Source organism: Podarcis vaucheri, assembly GCF_965113315.1.
Source record: "Podarcis vaucheri genome assembly, chromosome: 3".
Classification (NCBI taxonomy): domain Eukaryota; kingdom Metazoa; phylum Chordata; class Lepidosauria; order Squamata; family Lacertidae; genus Podarcis; species Podarcis vaucheri.
In genome coordinates this window covers 98989797-99011697 of record NC_138761.1, presented here as the reverse complement: position 1 = coordinate 99011697, position 21901 = coordinate 98989797, and the positions used below count along the sequence as shown (strand labels likewise).

At 44.7% G+C, this 21901-nt stretch overlaps 1 protein-coding gene and 1 long non-coding RNA gene across 2 annotated transcripts in view; one reads left to right on the top strand and one right to left on the bottom strand.

Moving 5' to 3' along the window:
* LOC309528335 overlaps positions 1 to 13377 on the top strand; it is a 250040-nt gene extending 236663 nt beyond the window's left edge. Inside the window, exon 2 of the long non-coding RNA XR_014217676.1 lies at positions 11741 to 13377. This is a non-coding gene — a long non-coding RNA (uncharacterized lncRNA). The remainder of the gene's footprint in view (positions 1 to 11740) is intronic.
* On the bottom strand, positions 6441 to 21115 carry ADI1 (acireductone dioxygenase 1). The gene is made up of 4 exons (XM_082215697.1): positions 20912 to 21115; positions 15812 to 15931; positions 9973 to 10152; positions 6441 to 7259 (listed from the first exon to the last, which is right to left on the bottom strand). Exons 1-4 carry the CDS (start codon positions 21029 to 21031, stop codon positions 7137 to 7139), a joined length of 543 nt encoding a protein of 180 aa, XP_082071823.1. The 5' UTR covers positions 21032 to 21115; the 3' UTR covers positions 6441 to 7136.
* Positions 21116 to 21901: the final 786 nt, after the last annotated feature.

The window sequence follows — 21901 nt, the reverse complement described above, 5'->3', positions numbered from 1 at the left end:
TTCTGGCCAAAAGCTGCTTTCCCAGGCAGCTCTTTGAGTCAGTTTGAGGATTACAAGCTCGAGAGATTCCCATCTCAAAAAGGAAAGGGCGGAATGGCCACAACCATAGTGTGAGGGTAGGATTAAGTGAGAGAGAAAGAGCATAGTGTGATTGCTGCATTAGCCAGGATATTCGGGATCAGCTCTTGATCTGGGTAGGCCTTTGTGCGATTGTTTGCAAATCCTTCAAGTTTCACAAATGACACCAGCTGTCAGTAGGACTAAAATCGTCAGATCTGGTGCATAATTTTTACGGCAAGGTGGGATGGAGGAAGGCAGGCAGGCATGTGGGAGAGAGAGAGAGAGACAATGCAGGTGTGATTTTTCGGGGAAGGCCATAAAAGTGGGATTCCCGCTTAGCTTGGTTAAAAATAAAAAAATAAAAGTAATTGCCAGAACTGTCAAATCTACACTGAAATTGCTAAAAAGGTGCCGAATTTAAATTTTTAAGCCGTGTGTTTTTAATTAATTATTCAAAGAGGAAGCCTATGAAGACTAACTTCCAAAGCTCATGCACACTCTAGTGGTGGAAGTGAGAACATCTATCCAAGTGGGGTTATAGCAGACATTTTCAACAGCACTGTGACTCAGAATGAGTGTGTCTAAAACAGACCCTCTCTGTCGTCCTCTTGCTTTTTTCTCCATGGCAAATCACCCCCAGGATTGCTCTTATTGGAGTTAACCTAGCTGTGCATTTGGGAATCACGAAAAATAACCTTAATATGAATATGCACTCATGTGAATGTGCGGATGATATTGGGGAAGGGGAGCTTTTAAGTTCTGAACAGAATGAAACTCAATAAAAAACTGAATTTTGAAAAGAACCTTAAAACAACCTTTATGTGCTGCGCATGGATTGAAGAAACATGTCCCATACCACACAAGCAGAATGGGGAAATGCAACCAAATGCTATGTTGATGCTGTTCTTTTAATAACAACCCCCAAACTGCAGGCAAATACCTTTTTCTATTTGGAGAGTTTGCCACTAGCTGCTTGTTGTGGCTGAGACTTCTGAGAGTGGGTGTTGTATATTTTCTCCCCCACCCTTTTCTGTACTTTTAAATGGTTTTAAGTGCTTTTGGTGGTGGTTGTTTTTAATAGTGTTCCTTTCTTTTTTTAAAGAAAGTATTTATACTGATTGTGTGTGTTTTAGCTGCATTCATTTTATTTCATGCTGTGAACAGCCTTGAGTCCTGCACTGAGAGAAAGGCAGAATATAAATAAAATAAGTAATTAAATAAATATCTACCTTATCTATTTACTTTATTAATTTATGAATTGCCCTTTTTGCATGAGTCTCAAGGCAGTTTACAAACATATCACATAAACAGCTAATATATATATACCCGTATTTTTCGCTCTATAACACGCACCAGACCATAACACGCACGTAGTTTTTAGAGGAGAAAAACAAGAAAAAAAATATTCTAAACGAAATAGTGGATATATGATTTTTGTGGTTCATGCTGTGGCCACAGACATGTGATCTGACAGTGAGTTTGGAGTAGCCCAATGCAAAAATCCTGAGGATCCATGTGGATCCATGCTTTGTAACCACGGAGGAGGGAAGGAAGGGGAACCATGGATCCTCTGCTCACGACTGCAGCAGATCCCCCCTGCCACCCGTTGGCATTCGCTACATAACACGCACAGACATTTCCCCTTACTTTCTAGGAGGAAAAAAGTGAGTGTTATGGTGCAAAAAATACGGTGTGTGTGTGTGTGTGTGTATATATATATTTAAAAGCAGTACCAAAAAAACCCCAACTAAAGATATTGTTTTCAAACCTAAGATGGAGACCTTCATTTGTCACTGTGCCATGTAAAAATATAACATGCAAAATCAATCCTAATTAAGCTTGGGCTAAGGAATCAAAACCCCAGCAAATGTGTTTTGTTTTGTTTTTGGATCTTGCCAACTTTCGCACAGGCCGCTGTCGCTGTGCCTCTAACAGATATTTGATCTTCAGGAATTAGCAGGAGGAAATGGAAATAAACATCTCATGAAAACCACCACCCACTCATTCCTGTGCATCATGCTGCTTTAAAAGATTGAGGAGCTGGCTGGGAAGGTTATTTTATTTTATTATTTTATTTTAACTGGTTAGTTGGCAACCCTATCTCCTGAACATTTATGACCCAGAGCTAAACCGGGGTGCCTGATTCTGAGCAGAGTACAGCCAGGCCCCCAATATGAAGTCAAAGAGAGCAAATAAGTGAGAAGTACTTGTTTTAAAACACTCTTGCTAAATTGTCCTTGTGGCCATCTCCTGCTATTTTCCTTCTGTTAGGGCAAGAGCTTTCCCCTGCAATATGACAGGTAAAAAGGAGGCTGTTTCAGGATCAACATGGCCTGGCCAGAGTATCTTGTTACTTAAAAAAAGACAAAACAGTTCATGCTAGGCAGCCCAAACTCCAATTAGCTGATCATCTAATATTCCCCCCTCCGCAGCTAGCCAGTACATAGGAAGTTGCCTTATGCAGTCTCAGACTATTGATCTAACTAGTTCAGTACTGCCTACTCTGGCTGGCAGCAGCTCTCCAGGGTTTCAAGCCACGTTCTCCCAGGCCGACCTGGAGACACTGCCAGGAACTTAATTCGGTACCTTCTGGATGTGAAGCGGATGTTCTATCAGTGACTTAGTCCTTCAAGAATTTCTGTGTGTGTGTGTGTGTGTTCGCGTTCTCGTGTGTCTAGTGATCCTAACCATTTTTATCATGGGTGACCTCAGAATCATGCTACTGCTTTATAGAATTTTGTGAGGCTAAAGCCAATTGGAAGGGGAGAATTGGGTTTTTTATGAGTTAATTCCTCCCCCTCCTTTTCTTTCCTTCCTTCCTTCCTTCCTTCCTTCCTTCCTTCCTTCCTTCCTTCCTTCTACCACAGGATGGGATCATCCTACACAAAATGCTCTTAAGTATTTCTTGTTAACATTTAAATTCCACCTTAAATTGGCAGGTGTAGTTCCAGTGCTTTTTTAAAAAAAAAAATGTTTAGGGGTGCTCTCATTTTCCGACTCATTGAAATACTGCCCCTCAATGAGGCCAAACTTAGATTCGCAAAATGTTTAGGGGTATGCCTACCCCCAGGAAAAAAAAGTACTGCGTAGTTCTCTCCTCAACCCTCTCCGTTTTATCCTCACAGCAACCCTGTGAGGCAGAGGTTTGGCTGGGAAAGTAGGAACTCTTGACTAGCGCAAGGGCATCCAGTGACCTTCATGGCTGTGTGGATTTGAACCCTGGTCTCCGAAGTCCTAATCCCACATTCAAGCCGCTACACCACTCTGGCTCTCTAATAGGGCTGAGAGATATATCAATATATCGTCCAAAACTGGTTTGGTTGGTGATACCGGTTCCATAATTTTTGACCTGGCAATATAGCGTGAATCATGGGGCGTGTGTGTGCGCGCGCGCACTATACAAACATCACAATGTCGGTAAAACCACGAAACCAGCCAATACTTCTCTCGATTCCTGCAGCCCCTGTTCACTCTGACAGCTCAGCTTTCCCCTGCTTCATGCAGCGGGGCAGAAAATCACAAAAGCGGGCGCTGGGGAAAACCACGACCTGGGGAAAACCACAAAGCCAGCCAATGCCTCTAAGAGCTGCATTCTTATTTCAGACATCATGGTATATTGGTGTATTGCTATGTGTACCTGGTGATATATCGCAATACAGTGGTACCTCGGGTTACATACGCTTCAGGTTACAGACGCTTCAGGTTACAGACTCTGCTAACCCAGAAATAGTACCCGGGTTAAGAACTTTGCTTCAGGATGAGAACAGAAATCGTGCTCCGGCGGCAGCTAAAGTGGTGCTTCAGGTTAAGAATAGTTTCAGGTTAAGAACGGACCTCCAGAACAAATTAAGTTCTTAATCCAAGGTACCACTGTATGCTGAAAACTAGGTATTGCCCAGTAAGTTGGTTTTATTAAGAGACAAATAGGGTTCCGGTCTTTTTCCTGGCACAGAGATAAGGCAGTGAAGCCACACACCATGTTCTCTCTCTCTCTCTCTCTCTCTCTCACACACACACACACACACACACCAATTTGCATGAGGCACAGAGATGACAGTCCTAAATGGAACACAGTACAGTAGTTGAATTCTCTCATCACCCAAACAGGCTGATGTCCACCTTATGGTCTCAGGTAAGACCTTGTGAGTTTCAGCTGCGATGGGAAGACTCTGCATCCTATCTGGGAGCAGGTTTATGTTGGTCTGCACTGGCAGACGGGATCTGGAGACAACTGGCACCAGACCACCCCCTCAGTGCCCTAGCAGGAACCAGCCCTTTCATGAATGCTAAATTTTTAATTCCAAAATTTAAAAAGGAACGAGAGAAAAGTCCTGGGGGTTTCAAACTGCTCCCTGATTGAGTGCAGGCAGACACAGTGGCTGTCAAACAAAAGTAAACAGCCCTCTCCCCTTCCCTAATTAAGAGTACAAATCATTACCTCTTCAAGCTAGTCAGCAGTCTAGATTTCCCAAGGTCCTCAAGTGCTCTCCGTTTTGCTAAAGGGCTATTCATCATGTTCATATATTATTATACCCACCCACCCCAAAGCAAATGAAGTAGGAAGGAAGGAGAACAAGGGAGAGAAAAGGAGAGAGAGGGAGCTGTACTCTGTAAGGGAGCTAGTTGGAGGTGTGAGCGGTGAAGGCAGAAGCATTAAGCTACAGCGCTGGTCCCCTTTCAGCCTTCCTCTTACTCTTGGAGCTCCTAGACCTTTTAACAGCTGTATGGCAGGCAGAAATTCAGCCGGTGCAGCTTTTCCTACCATGGAGCTGCAGTGCTGGGGGAAACTGAAATGGTGGCTGCTGTGATAGGAATTTTATTTTATTGCGCGGCAGCAGCAGGAGGCCCCATTAGCTAAAGTGGTGCTTCAGGTTAAGAACAGTTTCAGGTTAAGAACAGACCTCCGAAACGAATTAAGTACTTAACCCGAGGTACCGCTGTATAAAAATGCAAAACACATAATTAAAAAACAAAAACAGCCCAGTAAACACCCCCAACCTAAACAAGCTTGCTCCATCCTCCATGTGACAGCCCTTCAGATATCTGAAGATGGCGATTATCCTTCTCTCTCCTATGCTAAACATACCCAGCTCCTTCAACCGTTCCTCATCAGGTCCCTCCCATGTATCTGTGGGAAACGGTTGTCAAGGCTACTCTCTCTCATCCACACATATTTATTCATCCACACAACAGCCACCAATGTATATTTTCCAGTAGGCTGTAGCTGGTTGCTGAAGGAGACAGAATGTCAGGCCAGATGGGTCCTTACTGCAACACAGCCCTGCTCCTCTCGCAGTCTTTAGCTCCTCTCGGTTTTAGCATTCCACTCGAGTCCAGGCATCTGGCTCTTGCTGCCTGTGGCCATGTATTTTTCCGCCGGCACAACAGCCCGCGGGGGCTCTGCTGGGAACTTCCTGCGGCTGACGCGCCACTGACGACCTAACCCTGCCTTGAACTAGTCAGCTAATTAGTGCCGGGGTTAAACAAGAAAGGAAGGAAGCGCCTCTCTCCAGTGAGCAAATGGCACGACAGGCTAGAAAGCCTCGGTCCTACAACACGGCTGCCCTCGACGCCCACACATGCCTGACACAGAGATGAGCAACCTGAAATATCAGCAGTGAAGCTAATGAGACGTGGGGGGAATGGCAGACAAAATCACGATCGTGAGCTCCCTGTCCGGAAGGAATCGCTCAGTGAAGACAACACTGATTCAAACGTGTGCACGGTTATCATGCACCCCAGACTTGAATCCTGGCCACTTTGCTGTTTTCGAACCAAGCGGAGGGCTGCAATCTGAATAATATTTGGGAGGAAATATGTTGGGGACTGCACCCCTGAAGTGCTCAACTGTAACGGATTTTTTTGTCATCTGCATAAATATTAAAACAAGACACAGTGTTCTGATTTTCCAGCAATACCCCATGCACTGCTGAACGGCAGAAAATGTGGTTACCTTAGTTCTGGTACCAAATCTGTGCAGCTATTGGGGCATACCCTGCGTAGCACGACTGCAAAGAGAATTCCAGTTCCTCTTGCCTCCCAACCCACAAGGGCTTGCGAAAACTCCTTCCATCTGACTTTCCCCACTGTAGGTCCCTCACACCACCCCCCACTGCTACTGCAGATCTCTCATTCCTCCAGAAAGTGTTTGGGAGCATTCAGGGGATAAGGGCAACATTCTTGTACTGCCAGATATAACCTATTGACCAGAGATGCATTTCAATGACTTGCTGCTGTAACCTGACTTCAATATGCATAACAGGTTTTGTTGGATTGCACCTAAGGCGAAAAAGAACTCTGTTTATCCAAATGCTTAGACAGTTAAGGAAGCCAGACAGAGGGAACCTGGTTTGTCCCAACTCATTTATGAGACACAGTAGTTCTATTTAGTTATTTATTTCATAAAATTTATGTACCGCTCGATTGTTAAAAACAACCAAAGCCTCAGGCTACTGGATAAGGCAGCGTTATAAGGTTGCTATTCATAGTTTCTGCCCAAATATTTGTTGCTAAAGCAGCGTTTGCACAAAGTGAATTCCCCTCTCTTTGCATGAGCACAGCGCTGGATTAACTGAAAAAGTATTCAAACAGTTTTGAATTTGTATTTTTAAAAAGAAAAAAAATCAACTTATCCTCAACTGAATAAATCTGTAGTGTATTGAAAAGCAAAACAAAGATCAGGTAAGCATTTATATTGCCTTGTCATCAGCTTTCCTCAGCTTGGTACCCTCACAAAGTTGGAAAAGCTACACTATATGAATCTTCAGATGTCACTGAATTATTTAACTACGTGAGCAGCAGAGAGATCCTTGGAATAACTAGTCGAAGTTAAATGCAACCTCCAGATCTGCTCAAAAAGATCTCTCCCACTTTTAAGAAAAGGAAAGGTAATCATCTTCCATCCAACAATTGATTGAGGAAGAACAGAACAAACATTCCCCTCTATTTGCTTCCCCTACATTAGAGCTGCAGGAAACCAACGTCTCCTTAATAAGCGGGTGGCATTAAAAAGGCCATTTTGCTATTTCCATTGTGCAGAAGTTGTGGGAAACTGAGTCTCGAACCTTCCCACTGGTTTATTGTGCTGCTTGCACCAGAGATTGCTGGTACTGTACTCGAGCAGGAAAATGATCCGCAGGCCTGTTGTACGCTGTCCACACAGGTTCTCCGACAAACAGCCTCATTGCCTTCACATAATTCTGGGAAGAGAAACACAGAAAGTTCACACTTAACATGGTTTACTTCTGAAAAACCAAGAATGAAAACCCTGAAAGGAGTGGGGTTCAAAGTACAGGGCTCGAGTCCAACTGAATGGTCAGCCAGCTTTGGAGCCAGCTTTGGAGAAACGCTGGCTACTTTATTTGAAGTATCCATTCCCCAATCCCCATAGCCTAATTGTGTTTGGATTCCTTGCAATATTTACATTTTGCAAAGAGCAGACACTGTAAAGTGAAATAGCTTCGCCTTGTCCCTGCTCTAAGGCAAAAACATCCAGAAACCCATCATGGAAAAGAGATCATGAACAAGCCACAAAAGAGGGAGCCCCTTTTGGAACAGCCTGACACACCAAAATTTAGCATTTAATGCTTTCCCCTCCCCCCCCCTTCATATTAGCTCTGTGTTTGGAACAGTTTCTCAAGGTGAATTTTGGCTCTTTATAAAAAACAAAAATGAGTACTGCTCAATGCAAAACCAACTCTGAACAAGGCTTGGGGCACACACAGAAGTTATTGCAATGCTAGCCTACATGAAATCAGTATGATTAACATTTATAATTCAATACATGCAGGTTGGAGGGGTAAGAAGAGAAATCTCTTTGCTCGTTCCTCATTTTTAAAATTTACACATAAGACGTCTGACTCCAGTTTCTGTTGCTGATGCACAGCAACATCTCTGCAGTTAACACTGCATGTTTTGCTTTGTTTTTCAACACTGAAGCGCCCTTACTCAGAGTAGACCCTTTGAAATGAACAGGCCTAACTCAAGTACGTTAACTTTAACGGGCCTACTCTGAGCAAAACTTGGGTGACTGCCAGCTAATCTTTCCGGCGATATTAACAGCAAGGCAAAACTTCTCGATTCGACAAAGCACATTCAACAAAATTTGGGGGTCGTGATATTGTCACTCTGTCAGGTCCTGCACCTGTTTTCCTACGCAGATGGAAACCAATAGATCACAGAGCTCATTCTAAGAGCCGGCCAGAGGCCTCAGACCCGTAGCAAGACAGCGACCTTAAACTTTCTATATCAAATGCTATATACATCCCTCACAACAAGCCAGAGAACAGGACGAGCAAAGCAGATCTCCCAAGGCTCCACTGCATAGTTGCTATGGCAACACCAATCCCTTACTAAAGATGGATTTTGTGACAAGGCCGAAGACACGAGTGCTCCATTTAACTGCAAAGGTAGCAACAGCAGCGCAGAGCAGAGAAAGCGCATGTGCTCTAAATACTATCCCTGCCTGAACCTTGAGGAATTGATTTCTAATCCCAGAAGAGTTGGGAATGGCAGCTTGGAAGAGACAGGTGGGCTTTATGACCGAACTGAGGTTGAAGCTGCCATGCTTTGATTACCTACAAGGTGCAGAAACGTATGACTTCCAGTCAGTACTAGTGCTTTTTTTCTGGGGGGGACACAGGGGAACACATACCCCTAAACATTTTGTGAATCTAAGTTTGGCCTCATTGAAGGGCGGTATTTCAATGAGTAGGAAAATGAGAGTACCCCTAAACATTTTTTAGGAGGAAAAAAAAGCACTGGTCAGTACTATCAACAAAAGTAGGATTGCTGGATTACTGGGAGCAGGAAAATCTGTGGGGAGAAGCGTTTTTAAAAGCTGTTTTTTCTATACTAATACATGCAGGCAACTTTAGATGAGGAGAGATGGAGCCAGGGTGTGGTCTGCTGAGAAGAAGGCAATTTGTACAAGTGGTCCTTCCGTCCCCTTCCCCACGAACGCCTGAAAACCGCTCTCAAGAAAGCAGTGAGGGATCCTCACCAGTGTTGCACAGAGAGCAAGACATTGCAGAGCCCGTGTGGTGTGGTGGTGAAGAGTCTCGTACCCAGCCCTGCAAGTCCGGGGTTCAGATCCCCGCTCAGCCCTGAAGCTCATTGGGTGCCCTTGGGCCAGTCACAGTCTCTCAGCCAAGCTAACCTCACAGGATGGTTGTTGAGATAAAATGGGAAGAGCTATGTACCTTGACTTCCTTGGTGATTATGGTGTGATGATAAAAATTGAGGGGGGGGGAGGAATCCCTTCAATGAATTTCAAATGACTCCCCCCACCCTAATCCACAGGTTTAATATGGCAAAACACAGATTGTGTTCACACCGGGCGTGTAAAGCACATATCTCCCCCCCCCCCATAAAAAGATATTCTGGTAAACTGTAGTTTACCCCTCACAGAGCTACAATTCTTAGTACCCTTAATTCCCTGGGGGAAATTGCATGCTTTAATTGTATGCTATGTCTGTATGTCTGCAGCCAGAGATGGTCATCTTTCTAATATGGCGCCCTGTGTGAGGCCAATATTTTGCTCCCCCAAATGGATTGTCTCAATTAAGGATCTTCTCAATTTTGAGCCCTGCTCAGCTCAGCACCCTATTCATGGGAACCACTCACAATGCTCTAAATCTGGCACGGATGCAGCCCCAGTTCCCACTGTTGAGATGCAGCCCTAAATTCCTTTTTTTAAAAAAAACAAAACCCCAAAAAGTGGTCACAGGCTCTGATTTTGTACCCATTGCCTGTTCTTCCCTCATTATCCCACCCACACATTTTTTAATTTAGCAGATTACACTGCAGGTCTCAAGAGTTTTGTTATTAATATGCTGTTCTACAGCTGCAGACAATTCTGTCAACTCTGTGTAGATGTTTATGGGGGGGGTAGGGGGGGAAGTAATTTCATACAGATTCATCCAGCGTAAATCGGTGATAGATGCCAGCAGGAAGCGTGATCATGTCTCCCTTTTCCATGGCAATCCGGATCCATTTGTCGTCTTTATCGCGAACGTCAAAATACCCACTTCCTTCCAGGATGTAGCGAATCTCATCATCCAGGTGTAAGTGCTCTTCATAAAATATTTTTATCTGGGAAAGGGGAAGGGAAGAGAGAAGGAAGCGGCTTTCAATTTCGCGAATCTTATTACAAGCGGCAAAGCATGTAAAGATTGCAAGATGTTACGCCAGGAAACCCAAAGCCCCTCTCAATAATGCAATATTTGGCACTGAAAGGAGAGCCCTTTGAGCGCTCTTCAAGCTCTTTACCAGCGTTCTCTAACAGCAACCTTGCAAGGCCTGGCAGAATCATTAATCTCATATTGCAGATCTCTCTTTTGGGGAACTTCCCAATTGAAACCCATAGCCCTTATTCCAGATTTAGTCTGAGAATAATAATAATAATAATAATAATAATAATAATAATAATAATAATAATAATACCTTTGCTGTCATTGTACAACCTGTGTACAATGAGCCTCCCCCCCCAAAAAACCCACTCAAATCTCTTATCAAACAACACACCACCTCGCAAGTCAATTTCGCTATGTTATTTTTCATTCAACAGCTTAACAGCCCATGGATAGAAGCTATTTTTTAGCCTGTTGGTATGGCTGATTATACTTCTGTATCTCCTGCCCGAGGGTAGAAGATTAAAGAGGTGATGGCCGGGGTGTGAGTCATCCCTGAGAATTTTTCTCGCTCTCCTCAGGCAACGATCCCTTGCGATGTCATCTAGCGGACTCAAGGGACAGCCCATGATATCATGTGCTGTATTCACCACCCTCTCTAGAGACTTTCTGTCCGTGGCTGTCAGGCCAGCGTACCACACTGTGATACAATATGAAAGGACACTTTCTATTGTGGACCGGTAAAAGGAGTTCATCAGTTGTTTTTAATATTATTCTTTCGCAAGACCCTGAGGAAATAGAGTCTCTGTTGGGCCTTTCTGACCACCTATGTTGATTTTCCAAGTGAGGTCCTCACTAAGGTAAACTCCCAGGAATTTAAAGGAGACTCTCTCCACACAGCCCCCCTGATATACAACGGGGCAGGTTCCCCTCTCTTCCTCTGGAAGTCCACTAGAAGTCTCCTGCTTGGCAGGGGGTTGGACTCGATGGCCCTTGTGGTCTCTTCCAACTCTATGATTCTATGATTCTATGATTCCAACACCATCTCCTTTGTCTTACTAATATTTAGGCGCAAGTTAATCTCTAAGCACCATGTAGATACTAATCACACTGGATCTATTGTCCAGAGCAGATATTGTATATCATCATCATCATGATTCTATGATTCTATGATTTCTATTCTGCTTTATATTTTAATGGGGGGAAAGTCTCAAAGTGGTTCACAACACATTAAAACATCAAATCAAACAATCCAGAATAACACAAATTCAAGCTTCAAGGAAAATATTTCACGTCCTTCTCTAAGTGACATTCTGCTTTCCCCATATTGAGTTACTTGCCTGAATTTATATAGCTGCCCTATAGCAGAAGTACTCTAGGAAGCCAGTGTGGTGTAGTGGTGAGAGCGTTGGACTAGGACCTGGGAGATCGGGGTTTGAATCCCCACTCAGTCATGAAGCTCGCTGGGTGACCTTGGGCCAGTTGCAGCCTCTTAGTTCTTAACTGAGGGTGGGGGTGAACCATGTCCTCCTTGGAGAGAAAGGTGGGAGATAAATGCAATAAACAAGCTCTTCTGCTTAGCTGCTTAAGAAAGCTGGAGGGGCCAGCCAGGTGGAGGTGTCAAGTCACCAACCAGGCATCCAGAAATCTCCACAGGGTCACAACTGGACCCATGCCAATCGCAAAACATGCCTGGATGATTGTTAGCATTGACTACAATTCCCATCAGTCGTGTTCCTCAAGGGTGCCTGGTTGCCCAAGGCTACAAGGGACAGATCTACACTCACGGTTTTTAATAGGGATAATGCTTCTCTAAAACCTATGTTTTTTCACTGTCCTATATCAAAAGATTTTTGTCAGAAGGTAACTGAAACCATCAGCAGGGACTGTATGGAACAACCTCACTTTTACAGAGCAAAATATCCTTTTGAACGATATGCCCAGCACATGGAACCTTACAAAAGGACAATACGAGTGGACTCTCCGGGCCCTGACCATGGCAAAAAGACTGATACTGATGAATTGGGAAAATAAAAATGTGTTTCCCTTCTACGATTAGATTGAAGACTTCTACAAACTCGCAACATATGAACAACTTGCATATAAACGCAGACTTGCCATGGACGAAATTCAACGATATTTGGAATCCATTCTTAAAAATACTGTAATAGGTTAAGATCTGGTGAAGTACAATAACAACTTTGTTATAATATAGAGTTTTAGGTTTTATTTGCCTCCTCTCCCTTTACTTTCCCTTCTACGTGGGTGATGTTTCTCCTTTTCTTTTTCTCCCTTTCATTTATGTCTCACCATGTTTCGTGCACACATAACTATGTATTTTTCAACTTTCAATAAAGATGTCAGAATAGAAAAAAAATAAACTACCTTGTGGTTTTTAATGTTAAGCATTATGGACACATGGCATCCTACTTATAACGTTCGTAATGCGTTGTTAAAATGTGATACCCAAGGGTGCTGAAACCAGCAGTAGGCAGATAGCCATTTTTTTTTGGGGGGGGGAGGTTTAAAAAAATGCTCTATTTTACAAGTATGCCCTGTGATGTTTTAGAACGATATACAATCGTACCTTGGATCTCAAATGCCTTGCCTCCCGAACAAATGATCGAAACCCAGAAGTGAGTGTTCCATTTTTTGAACCATTTTCAGAAGCCGAACATCCTGTGCAGCTTCTGATTGGCTGCAGGACGCTTCTGCAGCCAATCAGAAGCCACGCCTTGGTTTTCAAATGGTCCCGGGAGTCAAACGGACTCCGGGAACGCATTCTGTTCAAGAACCAAGGTACCACTGTATCTAATAATGTTAAGCAGGTCATTGTAGATCCAGCTCAGGAATTCATGACTGGTGGTTTGTGGGAAGTGGTGGCCCTTTCGCCTGCCCTGAATCTCCTCCTGTCAGCCAGTTTTGCTGAGTGCCCAGCTACTCAATCCTACCCCAAGAGGACCTGTGGCTCTGCTAATGTTATTGCCCTCCAGAACCCACACTGGCTGGGATGGAGGTGATTCAAGAGTCCAGCAAAGTCCAAACCACAGCTCTGTATCAGAACTCAGCTACTCTTTACATGATGGATCTGCAAGGAAATTACCTAGGTGCAACTGAAGCGCATGGAATTGCCAATGAATTATTCTCCTTCCCAGCTCCTCCCTCGGTAAATGCCCTTTTTTTTTTTTAACCAAAGGCGTCACCACAACTGACCCGCTTCCTCAAGTGCTTAGTCAGCTCTGAAGGTAAGAGGGAGGGAGAGGAGAAAAGCCTAAATTTAGTGGCGGGATGATTTTGCGAGCCGACAACAGCTGAAGTGCACTGGAGCTTTCAGGAGGGTGCGTCAGCCGGCGCTGCCAGGCTGATAATGCTCTTGAGACATGTTACGGGTCAGGGAGATCGCAGAACCTGGCAGAAATAAGCTGGGTAGGCATTCAGACTCCACTCCAGTCGCGAAATTACTAAAATATTCATAGCACTTAAAACGCATCACCTTGACAACCAGACAAGGAGAGGCAGAAGAGCTCCCTCTTTCTGAGAAGTCTGAATAATGACGACTAGAATAGAACCAGCCGGTTTTGTTGCTTTCATTTATAATGTCCCAAGGAAGCGGTGTGGCCAATTGTTCAGAAGCTTAACATACGTCCTTCTGCCAGATAAGTAGGGTGGTTTGTGGTGGTGGGAGGGAGGGAGGGAGAAGAGGCACTCCTGCACCTTTAAGAGTTGTGTAGAAGAGGCAATTTCAGAACATATAAATAAGCCTGTTCACTTCAGCAGAATCATGGCTTTCTTAAAGGTACAGGAGCCCTTCCTTTTCCACCTGGCCACCCCGGAGGTAAAACCTTCAGGTGAGAGGGTTCAGGTCCTATCTCCTCATCTCAGTGTTCACAGAACAAGAGAGACACAAAACGGCAGAAAACATATATTTATGTTGAGAGACAAGGGTTTGGCAGCATTCAGTCTGTCTTGCCTTCTGCTGGCTCTGAACATCTATGCCTATAGAAAAAACCTGTCTGGCTCGAAATCCTGAAGCGTACAAGGCAATGAAGTTTGCCCAGTTAGTAACATCATCACCTCAGAAGGCAGTGTGGTGCAGCAGTTAGCGATCCAAGTTCTAGCAAAGAGGAGTTGAGGGATATATAATAAATAATAATAATAGTTTTGTGTCCTTGTTTCTCAATTTGATCATTTTATATGGTTTTCTATGTTTTGTGGTATTTTATGCATTGTGACTTAACATTATTTTTATCGATTATAGTTTAGTAATTCTTTATTGTAATTGATAAGTGGAAGCTGTTTAATTATTACTTGCTAATATTTAATTTTACTGTTTACTATTATCTTGTAATTGATAACTGAATATTGCTTTGTTTGATATCAGTTGTACCTCAGGTTAAGTACTTAATTCGTTCCGGAGCTCCATTCTTAACCTGAAACTGTTCTTAACCTGAAGCACCACTTTAGCTAATGCTGCCTATTTTGTTGTTTCTCCGGCTTATAAACTTGCCTTGTGTATAGTAATATAGAAAGGCAGTATACAAATTAAAAGTGAAATGAACGTTAAATGAAATGGGAGTTCCGGAGTGGCTTTCTCTCTGTGAGGAACAGAGAGGGTGGAGGAACAGAGAGGCTGCTGTGAGGAACAGAGAGGGTGGAGAGAACCACATATTGCATTAAGCTCCTTAGAGAAATGGTGGAATATAAGCCAAGTTATATTAACTTTGGATACTGTAATCCCATTCACTGCACCGTGCCATTGCCAGACGTAAGGTGGAGGAGTGTAGTCTAGGGGTTACCAATAAGCAGCAAAAATCACATCAAACTACAGTTTTGTGTGGGAACAAGGAACTTCTGCCCTCCAAACATTACTGGACTACAGTTCTCATCATCACTGACCACACTGGAAGGGGCTAGCAGGAGCTTGATCTAAACATCTGGAGGGCCAGAAACCCCCCACCCCAAGTTTAGTGTGATATCCCTGCATTGCAGGGGGTTGGACTACATGACCCTTAGGGTCCCTTCCAACTTGACAATTCTACAGTTCTATCCAAAGCAGGCCAGTGAGAGAGCTCATGCCTACAACCAAAACTTCCCAAATGCTCACTTAACTGCATGTTAAAAGGCAGAAGTGATTCGCATGCATGCATCTTGCTGCCAGCTTTCTCCATTTTTTCTGGGGCATTTGCTGTGCCTTTTCACAGCAGCATAGGAGGCAGAAATCAAACAGGTGCAACTCATCCCCCAGTCTGCACTCCAGAATTCACCAGCTGTTAAGAAGGTACAGGAGCCCTGTCAGAAAAATAACAGGCAGCAACCGAAGGAAAGCACATATCTTCCCATTATAATAGGTTTTGAAATGCACTAGGGCAGGCAGGGGGAACAACTGCATGACGGACAGCAAAATCCAGCCATGTCTACTCCGAAGTCAGCCCTTTTTAATTCAATTTGGCTTATTTTCAGGTTAAGTAGGGCTAGGATTTCAGCCTTGGTTCTCAGGAAAGGGACAGCCAGTGTTCAAACAGCAGAATCGCAAAACTTCTGAAACTGGCACACACTCTAGTGGCGAGTTCCAGCATTTGCAACCCTTTCAAGGCCCAAACAAGAGACAGAATGTATTATACCTTGTCTTCGTAATTCGGAAGCTTATCTTTGTGTATCGTTATTATATCCATCCAGTTGTAGTTCCTTTCTTTCCGGATCTCTGCTAAAACAGGATCGGTCTCATAGTTGTCAGCATCCAGCTGCAGAATTAAGAAAAGGGTTTTGGTGACAGAAATGTTCAAAACGAGGCAGTCATTGCGATCAGCTGCATCCCAAACGCTCCTTACGTACAAAACGCTTTTATGACTCTGCAGAGCAGGTTGTTGTGGGATGTGATACATAAGTAGCAGTCAAGTACAACATTCCTTGTTTTCCTAGATTGGACATGCGGGGGAATGTTTGGTCCAGCCAGCCGAAAACTTCCTGTTTCCTCCTGGGCTGGGACATACTTCCTTTGCATGTGACTAGAGGTGGGCGTGACCTTACCTGTCCAGGTAACAAAAGGACAAGGCACGCAGCACTCTCTCTCTTTGACTTCCTCCGTCGTTGGAGCAGCTTTTTAGCTAGAACAACAGAAGACACTGGGATTATCCCCATATGGGATAGATCCACATGTATACACGTTGTAACCAAGTATGCCTTCAGGGATCCAACTGTAAACTGATGATGTGAGTAAACTTCTTTTATATTCTTTAAACAAGATTGTAGTGTGTTTATTCTTTTAAGAGGGATATAAGGGAACTTACCAGGAACCTAGTAGTGAAAGGCTTACACAAGCCTGCAACCAGCTATCTGCTGTGCGTTTAAAGGGTGAATGTAAAACTCTGCTAAGTAAAGGAACTTGGTAGTGCAAGTTAGGAAGGATGTTAATAAGCAATATATCCTCTCCTGCCTCCCTGAACATTCCCACAGTTGTCAGTCTTCCAACTGTACTAGGTAAAGGTAAAGGGACCCCTGACCATTAGGTCCAGTCGTGGCCGACTCTGGGGTTGTGGCGCTCATCTCGCTTTACTGGCTGAGGGAGCCGGCGTACAGCTTCCAGGTCATGTGGCCAGCATGACTAAGCCGCTTCTGGCGAACCAGAGCAGCGCACGGAAACGCAGTTTACCTTCCTGCTGGAGTGGTACCTATTTACAGTGGTACCTCGGGTTAAGTGCTTAATTCATTCCAGAGGTCCATACTTAACCTGAAACTGTTCTTAACCTGAAGCACCACTTTAGCTAATGGGGCCTCCTGCTGCTGCCGCGCCGCCGGAGCACGATTTCTGTTCTTATCCTGAAGCAAAGTTCTTACTATTTCTGGGTTAACGGAGTGTGTAACCTGAAGTGTATGTAACCTGAGGTACCACTGTATCTACTTGCAGTTTGTGCTTTTGAACTGCTAGGTTGGCAGGAGCTGGGACTGAGCAACGGGAGTTCACCACGACGCGGGGATTCGAACTGCCGACCTTCTGATCAGCAAGTCCTAGGCTGGTTTAACCCACAGCGCCACCCGCGTCCCACTGAGGAAATAAAGCCCTGGTGCTATTACCTGCTTACGTCCCGTGTTAAACACTCAAGATATAGAAGCCAGGAGCCAAATGGCTCCTTAAACCAAGGTTATAGTTGCCAAAATGGAATGTCTAGTTGCCATTTTGGGGCCAGGCGGCTCTCAAGTCTTATTTTCCAAATGATGTGATTGACTCTTCAGTTAAACATCAGGCTAGTTCAGATGGCAACCTTGAGCATGCCCAATGGTTGGAGGTGGTGGGGATTCACAGTCCAGAATTCTCTGGAGGGCATTGAAAAGCTGGCCTTCCACTGTCAACAGTAGAGCAGGGTTCCCCCGAAGGAAGACTGCTACACCAGGAAGAAGCCTCTCTCCATGAAGAGCTCTCAGCTGTTTTATACAACTTTCCCTTCCTGGATTTCCCTCCAGGCAGGCTGCCATCTTTGGCAGAGCAGCTTTCCAAAACAACAAAATTAGCCTTGATAGGGGGAGCAGCAGGGACGCAGCAAACAAACGAGATTAAATTTAAACGCCGACAAGAATCAAGGGGTCTTCATTGATTATTTCACAAGTTTAATATACTGCCCGGGTCCTGATTTAACTGTATTTGTTCCGTAATTGCAATGGGTTGCACCTTGAGGGAAGGAGCGCAGCACTCGTGGGAGTCCAAACACAGGTCCACACTGCCCACTCACCACCCATCCTGTCTAGGATAATCAATGGTTTGTACTGACATTGTAATGTAAACTACAGCAAGTGCTAGAAACTCCTTTGCTGATATGTGTTAAATGAGCAGTCCCAAAGGTTTATGCTAAAGCTAAACCCTAAAGCAGAGGTACTCAAGCTCCGGTCTGCAAATCACTTTTGGCCCCCACAAACTCCACTCAGGTGCTATGAGGAACAGACGCAGAACAGTCAAGAATAGCTGTACATGGCCATGCAATTGATTTTTTTCTTCTTCTGACAACAGAGACAGAGGATGTTTTGACCAGAGCTGGATTATCGAACAGGCAAATAAAGCCATAGCCTGAGGGCCATGATTTTCATAAGGGAATTTTTTTTTAATGTTTAATGTTTTATTATGTTTTCATACTTTGGGAGCTGCCCAGAATGGCTGGGGCAACCCGGTCAGATGGACGGGGTACAAATAATACTATTATTATTTTTTATTATTTCTTGTTGCAAGGTGAGATTTCCATCCCGTCACCCTCAAGCCCAAATATGGAAAAGGAATGCTGAATAATGTCCTGAGACCAAAGCTGACAAACATTACACTCACCTTGGGATGTCAAGGAAATCTATCTGACTTTTAGAAGACAACTGAAGGCAGCCCTGTTTAGGGAATTTTTTTATGTTTGATGTTTTATCACTTTATCATTATTATTCTGTTGGGAGCCGCCCAGAGTGGCTGGGGAAACCCAGCCAGATGGGAGGGGTATGTTTAATATAATATAATATAATATAATATAATATGGGGGAATTTTGCTTACACGCAAAGCTGGCACATCCATCAGATTAGAAAATCAAGACTATGATTATTTTTAAAAAATGTAAGAGATGTGCTTTGATTTCTAGCTTGCATACACAAACAAAGTGGTCCTCTGAGACCCCAAAATTTTCAAGTGGCCCATAAAAAAATTGTTTGAGAACCACTGCTCTAAAATAAACTGTAGGATAGAGAGAACACTTAGTTTAAAATACTTCCATGACCTTTGCTTTGTAAACAAGATGTCCCAGGTAAAGAGCTTGCAAAATGTTTTGCTAGCCCATCTGTCTACATGTACATCTTTAACCTCTGGGATAGCTCAGTTGGTGCAGCATGAATCTCAGGGTCAGGGGTTTGAGCATTGCAGGGGATTGGACTAGATGGCCCTCATGGTCCCTTCCGACTCTACAATTCTGTGGTTCTGTGAGCTAAGCAAATCAATCATTTGTGGTACAGCACAAAAGATACTCCCAATCCACTTTAGTTGAGGTATGCATCGGTACACTCCACCTATTCAAATACACAAGGGAAGCAAGGGCCTAACCTTTTCCCCAGCCCCAATCTCCACATATTTCAAAAGGAAACAATAGGAGCTTTCCACACTCAATGCTTTTGTATTTCACGCTCTAGTATCTGTAGTCAAATGTGAAATACAGAGTACTGTAGAAGCTCCGGGGGCACATCATGCAGCCACCATGCTGAAGCTAAGCAGAAACAAAGCAAGTGGCCAGTGTAGTAGAAAAACACTGTTCAGGGACCAGGCGACCGGCATGTGATATGGGGATTTCTGGCACTTACAGGAGGGTCAAGAGTAGCTGTGCTTGACTTGGGCACATGGAAGCTTTCCATACAATTATCACAGGCTGTAATTCTGCATTTTATGGCCGCTGGGCCCAGCAGCTTACGGCTGCTTTTCTCCACACCCGTTGGGGATGGCGATTCATACATCGGAAGAAGAGGTAGCGCTGTGTCATGGGCAGAGTGCTGGAGTAGAGCCAGGAAAGCCAGGTTTAAAAGCCCTCACTCAGCCATGAAGCTCGCTGGGTAAACTTAAGCCAGTCAGTATCTCTTGACCTCACACCAACCTCACCAAGTTGTGGGGATAAAATAGAGATCCGAGGAACTATGTATGCATTCAGCTCCTCAGAATCTAAATGTAGTGAATTATTATTATTATTATTATTATTATTATTATTATTATTATTATTATTTCTTATTTCAAAAATAAGGTGGATTCTAGTCCAGGAAAGCTTATGCAGTAATAAATGTTACATCTTTAAAGTGCCACACAACTCTCTATTGTTCTTGCTACCACCACGTTAACAGAGTTACTCCTCTGAGAGTTATTATCAACAACAATAATAAAAATGTTATTATTAATGATAACTACAGCTGTCTCTCCCTCCCATGAGCTCAGAGGGGGCACAGATATGGACTGTGTCGCTTTTATACTCACAACAGCCCTGCGGGGTGGGTTAAACCAGGCACAGGCAAGCTCTGGCCCTCCAGATGTTTGGGACTACAATTCCCATCATCCCTGACCACTGGTCCTGTTAGGTAGGGATGATGGAAATTGTAGTCCCAAACATCCGGAGGGCCGGAGTTTGCCTATGCCTGGGTTAAACCATGAAAACATGACAGGCCCAAGTTCACCCAGTGATCTTCATGGCTGAGGGCATGGGCCCTCATAAAAAATACTAATTAACTAACTGACCAATTGCGTCGCAGATAACTCGGTTCTGCACACACCCCTAAACATAAAATAAATAATGGCTGGAGGTGGTCCGGATGCACCTCTCCTCATCCCTGGACCTGATGGCAGCTAGGAGTCCAACAAACTTCCACCACATTGCAAGCACCTCATCTCTGCTTGCCGCCCAGCTCTGGCGACTGGAAACCGAACTGCAGCAGTGCGCACCTTCAAAGCACATGCCTCCCCTCAAAGAATTCTGGGCGCTGTAGTTCGTTAAGAGCGGGTGGGAGCTGCAGCTCTGCGAGGGGCGGACTACATCCCCCAGAATTCTTTGAGGGGGAGAATGTTGAGTGTGTGCGTACGCGCAACCTGCACCCAAAGCGCACAGCCGGCTGTGCGCAGGACTCCGGCTGCTGCGCCCTGGGGACAGGAGGGAAACGCAGCCCCGCCTGGATCCTGCTCCCCTTTCCAAACCGAGCCCTGGCGCCAGGAATGGCTCCCGTTCCTGCATACTTTCCAGTAGAAGACGCCCAGCTGCTGCAGCAGCGTCAGGCTGACGGGCTCGTTGGGCTCCCGGCGGTGCGCCTGGCGCTGGTCCTCCGCCGACTCGTCCATATACCAGGCTTCCACCATGGCGCGCCCAGGCCGAGCCTCTCCTTCTTCCCAGCCAGCCAGGCTCCCAGTCCCGACGGAGGGAAGGCGGCTCCGCCTCTCCGCTTCCCTGGGAGGGGAAACCACACGCGGGGCTTTCTGCGCAGGAGCAGCCGGGTCTGGCTGTGCCAAGAAGGGGCAGTTCAAAGTGCGCACTAGCCTCCTAGACCCGCAGCACTCTCCCCCCCCCCCCCGCCATCCCAATCCAGTTAAACTCCCGAATTTTTTATTTTTATTATGGGTTAAAGCGATTTTTTTTTTTAGACCCGTGGAAAAGGAGCAGCGGCCGAGTCTCCACCCCGAGTCGCGTAGTAACTGAACCGTTTGTGCACGTGTGAATTGGCCTGTTGGGGCATCTTCCCACGGTATGGTGTGTTTCACACCAGCCCGCGCTAGCTGTGTGATATCCGCACCGTGGAAAGCTTAGTAGGGCGAGAGAACTAAAACTTTTCCCCGTTCTGGCTTTTGTTTTCGACCCTTGAAACAAAACAAAACTGGCATTTCTTTCTGCCAGCCCATTGTGGCTGGGGGAACCCAGCCAGATAGGCGGGTGTAAATAATAAAATATTATTATTATTATTATTATTAGATCTATCTCCCATAATGTACTCTGAAAATGGTACAGTTCAGAATTAAGCTGGCCACTGTATTTGTGGAGAATGTAGTAAATTTGATTGATTGATTGATTTTAAAGAAAGTTGGGAGAGACCTGCATGTGTCTGCCTCATCTTATTTGCCTGGTAAAGATTTGTATTTGTGTGTACATTTTGTTAACCTGCCCAAGCTGGTACAGGCAACTCTGCTAACACAGGGGTAACATTCCTGGGATAGGACATGAAGCCAAAATAGTGT